This window comes from Scyliorhinus canicula, chromosome 19, assembly GCF_902713615.1.
Source record: "Scyliorhinus canicula chromosome 19, sScyCan1.1, whole genome shotgun sequence".
Classification (NCBI taxonomy): Eukaryota; Metazoa; Chordata; class Chondrichthyes; order Carcharhiniformes; family Scyliorhinidae; genus Scyliorhinus; species Scyliorhinus canicula.
In genome coordinates, this window is record NC_052164.1 from 492,337 (window position 1) to 498,336 (window position 6,000).

The 6,000-nt window shown below is 48.8% G+C and overlaps 1 protein-coding gene across 1 annotated transcript in view; it reads left to right on the forward strand.

Annotated features, from left to right (window-relative positions):
- The window catches only part of tubg1 (tubulin, gamma 1), an 85,129-nt gene extending 79,466 nt beyond the window's left edge, over positions 1 to 5,663 (forward strand). The window contains exon 11 of the mRNA XM_038779849.1: positions 4,243 to 5,663. Coding sequence (XP_038635777.1) covers positions 4,243 to 4,440 — 198 coding nt within the window. The 3' untranslated portion in view covers positions 4,441 to 5,663. The remainder of the gene's footprint in view (positions 1 to 4,242) is intronic.
- Positions 5,664 to 6,000: the final 337 nt, after the last annotated feature.

Sequence of the window (6,000 nt, forward strand, 5' to 3'; positions counted from 1 at the left end):
CGCTAATGCAAAGAGTAAGGGAGATAGGGGACATCCCTGCCTAGTACCTCGATGGAGCCCAAAATATTCTGACCTCCTCCCGTTTGTTACCACACTTGCCATCGGAGCTGAATAGAGCAGTTTTACCCACTTGATAAATCCCTCCCCAAACCCAAACCTTTCCAACGTCTCCCACAAGTATTCCCACTCCACCCTGTCAAATGCCTTCTCCGCGTCCAGCGCTACCACTATCTCCGCCTCCCCTTCCACTGCTGGCATCATAATCACATTTAACAATCTCCGGACATTTGTGTTAAGTTGGCGTCCCTTCACGAACCCCGTCTGGTCTTCATGGACTACCCCTGGCACACAGTCCTCTATCCTGGTTGCCAGGACCTTTGCTAACAGCTTGGCGTCAACATTCAGGAGGGAGATGGGCCTGTAGGACCCGCACTGGACCGGGTCCTTGTCCCGCTTCAAAATCAAGGAGATCAGGGCCTGCGACATTGTTGGAGGCAGAACCCCCCCCTCGCGCGCCTCATTGAAGGCTCGCACCAGCACTGGACCCACCAAGTCCACAAATTTCCTGTAAAACTCCACCGGGAACCCATCCGGCCCCGGCGCCTTCCCCGCCTGCATCTGGCCTATCCCTTTAATTAGCTCCTGCAGCTCTATCGGCGCCCCCAACCCTTCCACCAGCTCCTCCTGTACCTTTGGGAACCCCAATTTGTCGAGAAAGTTCTTCATTCCCCCTCTCCTCTTCGGCGGTTCAGACCTATACAATTCCCTATAGAAGTCCCTAAAGACCCTATTCACCTCTTGCCTCTTCTGCACTACATCCCCACCCCTCTCTCTCACTCCCCCAATCTCTCTGGCTGCATCTCGCTTACGAAGCTGGTGTGCCAGCATCCTGCTCGCCTTTTCCCCGTACTCATACGCCGCACCCTGCGCCCTTCTCCACTGCATTTCCGCCTTCCTAGTGGTCAGTAGGTCGAACCTGGCCTGCAAGCTACGCAGCTCCCTTAATAGCCCCTCCTCTGGCGCCGCCGCATATTTCCTATCTACTTCTAGGAGCTCCCCCACCAGCCTCTCCCTTTCCTGCCTCTCCTTCCTCTCTCTGTGTGCCCTTATGGAGATCAGCTCTCCTCTAATCACTGCTTTCAAGGCCTCCCAGACCGTCCCCACCTGCACCTCACCTGTGTCATTCGTACCCAGATAGTTCTCAATGCCCGTTCTCACCCTTCTGCACACCTCTTCGTCCGCCAACAGCCCTACATCCAGGCGCCACAACGGGCGTTGGTCCCGCGCCTCCCCCATGTCCACGTCCACCCAATGTGGTGCATGGTCCGATATCGCAATGGCCGAGTACTCCGTGTCCTGCACTCTCGGTATCAGCCCCCTGTTCAATACGAAAAAATCGATCCTAGAGTACACTCTGTGGACGTGGGAGAAAAAAGAATACTCCCTCGCCCTAGGCCTACCAAATCTCCATGGGTCTACCCCTCCCATCTGCTCCATGAACCCCCTTAACACCTCTGCCGCTGCCGGCCTCCTATTCGTCCTGGAACTCGATCTATCCAGCCCAGGGTCTAACACCGTATTAAAGTCCCCTCCCATGATCAGGCCCCCTGCCTCCAGTCCCGGGATGAGGCCCAGCAGGCGCCTCATAAAACCCGCGTCGTCCCAGTTCGGGGCATACACATTTACCAGTACCACACTCTCTCCCTGCAGCCTACCCCTCACCATCACGTACCTGCCCTCCTTGTCTGCCACCACCTCTGCCGCCACAAACGACACTCTCTTTCCCACCAAAATCGCCACCCCCCGGTTCTTGATATCCAAGCCTGAGTGGAACACCTGTCCCACCCACCCCCTTCTCAGGCGGACCTGATCTGCTACCCTCAAATGAGTCTCCTGCAGCATTGCTACATCAGCCTTCAGTCCCTTCAGGTGTGAGAAGACCCTTGATCTTTTGACCGGCCCATTCAGCCCCCTTGCGTTCCACGTGATCAATCGGGTCGCAGAGCGACCCGTCCCTACTCCCTGTCGATTAGCCATGTCTTGTCCCTTGCTCGCCCCGGGTCATCCCTTCTTTTCTGACCCGCTTCCCATAGCGATGGCCCCCCCCCCCCCCCACCCCCCCCCCCGGCTCTCCCCTTCTCGTCCCTGGTCCTTCTAGCAGCAACCCGGTGTCCCCCCCCAGTCCCCCCCCCCCTTTCCCCCCCCCCCCCCCCCCCCCCCTGGCTAGGACCCCTCCTAGCCGCGATGTACCCCACATCGTACTCCCGAGAGTCAGCTGGTCTCCGCTGACCCGGCTGCTCCTGCCACATTCCGACTCCTCCCGGTTCACCCCATCTGCGCCCGTGAAAGGTCCCCTTAAAACCCCCGAGAAAGACCCGCATAATCAACCCGCTCCCCCCCGTCCCGTCTCCCCAACTTAACGATATAAATACAAATACCCAATGGCAACTAAATACATAAATACTTAACTACATACTTAAATAACAAAATAATTAACTAACTATCAACTAACAGTGTGCCCAACCATCACCCTCCATCAAACAGTATAAATAACCGCAGATAACCATAACCCGAAAAGAAAAAAAAGAACAAAAAAACCCCCCCCAAGCACCCAAAGAAAAAGGGTAAGAGGGGTAAATAACTAAGGGAAATTGGAAACGGGAAAAAACACCCCATAAGAAACCAACGACCCACAATAGAGATTTCAGCAGTACAAATATACAGAAACACCCAACAACTCGAAACCTTCAAAATATTCAGAAAAGTCAACCGTTCGAGAAAAAACACCCCAAACACTCCACGAAACTGTTACCCAGTTCCGACCTGGCCTGAAAAAGAAAAGGGCCACTTGCACAATCAAGAGTCCCCCGGCGGCTACGACCGCCAGTGCTCCCAGGTTTTAGTTCGTGTCCAACTTTTCGGTTTGGGTTTGTTAACCTCACTGACACTCGGTTTGGGTTTGTTAACCTCACTGACACTCGGTTTGGGTTTGTTAACCTCACTGACACTCGGTTTGGGTTTGTTAACCTCACTGACACTCGGTTTGGGTCTGTCGACAACCTCACTGACACTCGGTTTGGGTTTGTCGAGGCCACTCGGCTCTTGGTCTCATTACAGCTTGGTTCAAAATTGGACAAAAGAGCTGAACGTACAAGGTGGGATCAGAGCCTTGATGTCAAGGCATGTTGGCTAATGTTTACACAATGTTCAGCACCATTTGTGCCTCCTGAGATACTGAAGCAGTTCCTGTCCATCTGCAGCAAGCCTGGACATCAGGTTTGGGCTGATAGTGACAAGTTACATTTGCACCACAAGAGAGCCAGGAAATGATCAACTTACAACAGGATTGAATGCAACCGTCATCCCTTGACATTCATTGCCATTACCATCACTGAATTCCCCATTATCAACATCCTGGGGGTTAGTATATACCAAAATCCTAACTGTACCAGCCATATAAATACTGTGGCTACCAGAACAGGGATGGGATCTCTATAGCAAGAACTCACTGCCTACCTCCCACCATTTACAAGGTATAAGTCAGGAGTGTGGTAGAATCCTCTCCCCTCACCTGGGTGAGTGCAGCTCTAACAAGAAGCTCAACACCTTCCAGGACAAAGCAACAACTTGATTGGCATGTCATCCACCACATCCATTCAACTTCACACCAACGCACAGTAGCAGAATTATGTACAGTCTAGAGGCTCCTTCAAAAGCACTTTCCAAACCAAGGACAAGGAGAGGCATGTGAACCCCAAGTGCAAATTCTCCTCCCAACCACAACATCCTAACCAGGAACTATATCACCGTTCCTTCACTGTTGCTGGGTCACATTCTGAGAACTCATCACCTTATCATGGGCAATAAATGCTGGACTAGCCAGTAATGCTCACATGCTGTGAAAGAATAAGAATAAAGGAACAAAATATTATGTTGTACCTGCCGGATCTGCAAGTGTTTGCTTTTGAAAGTTCTTCATGAATGGGAAGTTGCTTTCAGCCAGAGAGTTTTTGTTAGCAGAATTGCATTGCCAAAGTTCTTGGTTGAATTTATAAAAACATTGTGACATTATTCAGCTTTGCAGCACATTAATCTAAACTACAGAGGAAATTGAATAAGGATTTTCAATATTAGCAAGTTCAACCACAAGCTTTTGTTTTGTTAAATTGTTGCCCCTTAATGCAAGGTGTGCTGATTTGTCTATCATCAAGTTTCCTGACTCTTCATCCCCTCCCCCTGCAGCTGTTTGAGAGAACCAGCAGACAGTATGACAAGCTTAGAAAGAGAGAAGCTTTCTTGGAACAATTTCGCAAGGAGGATATGTTTAAGGAGAACTTTGATGAATTGGACACTTCTCGGGAGATTGTGCAGCAGCTGATAAATGAGTATCACGCAGCTACCCGTCCTGATTACATCTCCTGGGGCACCCAGGACCAGTGAAGTGTAATGTTACTGCAATGGCAAGATTCCAGTGTATATGGTATTCTGAATTGATAAATAATCTTTGTACGCATCTTAACATTTCTGTTTGTCTGATACTTGTTCAAATTTCCTTTGTGTGAAAAGATAATTGGATGTCACAAGACTCGGTAACTGTACAGGACGCCCTGGATGAGACCAGTCAGGACTTGTCTGTAACTCAGCAGCTATCCCACTCCATTGCTGGACACACTGATAAAAGTTGAGTGAATTGTGGTAATTATGGGATTGTTCAGATAGCTATTTTTACATACCTCAACTTCAGTGAATCCAGTCTGCTGCATCTCATTTTGATTACACTACCAGTGTGAGCAACACACTGTATTAGCATGGAGTCGGCGTTAAGTGTGCTGTTCAACCTCGGCATGAGATCTAAAGTACACGGGTTATGAAAATTGTGTGGCAGCGCATGGAAGTGGTGGTCAATTAACCCCGAAAGAATCTGCAGAGAGTTCAGTGAAGAATAAAAATCCTTTTTTCTCCAGAGGCTCTTGTATTAAAAACCAATCTTACAGAAGTTTCAAATTGTTTTCTAAATTTTGGTGGGATTGTAATTCAGCTGTCTATTTTTCATCCCATGCTGATTTATGTTAGATGCACAATTAATACTACTGAACATTTAGTCTTGCTTATTTAAAGTTGAAATTGGAATATTCAGTTTGCCAGAGGCATTAGGAAACTGGTCTTTGCTCCCTCTAGAACAGCTGGAGAGTCACCCAAGGCAAGGTGACCTGATGATTTGCTTCCTTTGAATGGAGATACAATCAGCTCCCAGCCCCAATGTTTAAAACCTGGGGTAATAATAATTGTTATTGTCACAAGCAGGCTTTCTTAACACAGTAATGAACTACTGTGAAAACATTAGGGTTGTTGCTTCACTTGCTGTTCATTTGTTGAAGCAGCTGCCCATCAGTTTAGAAAAAGGCTCCCGGGACCTAGATTTTAAACACGCTGTTTGGGTTTTATTGGCATGTTGCTCAGTTTTCAGATAGTCACAAAATGTTGCCTGCATCAGTGATTTCTTCAGCAGAGACACTCTTCAATATGATTGTATTGCTTCAGTTGTACTTGGACTGAGTGTATTGGGTGTGGGAATATCTTTGGAGGACGAGTTTACACAAGACGGTGTAATGTGAGCTACTCTATGTCACACATCCTAATAAACTTTTTCTATTGAACAGTAAGTTTTTGCATCTCTCATTTGCATTTGAAAAGTTTACCCCTCTCTCCTCCAAAATGTCATTCTGTTGCATTTCATAGAATCATAGAATTTACAGTGCAGAAGACCATTCGGCCCTTGGAAAGAGCACCCTACCTAAGCCACATGCATCCACCCTGTCCCTTTCATCCTTGTAACCCAGTAACCCCACCTAACCTTTTTGGCCACTGAGGGGCAAATTATCATGACCAATCCGCCTAACCTGCACATCTTTGGACTGTGGGAGGAAACCGGAGCACCCGGAGGAAACCCACGCAGACACAGGGAGAACGTGCAGACTCCCCACAGACAGTGACCCAAGC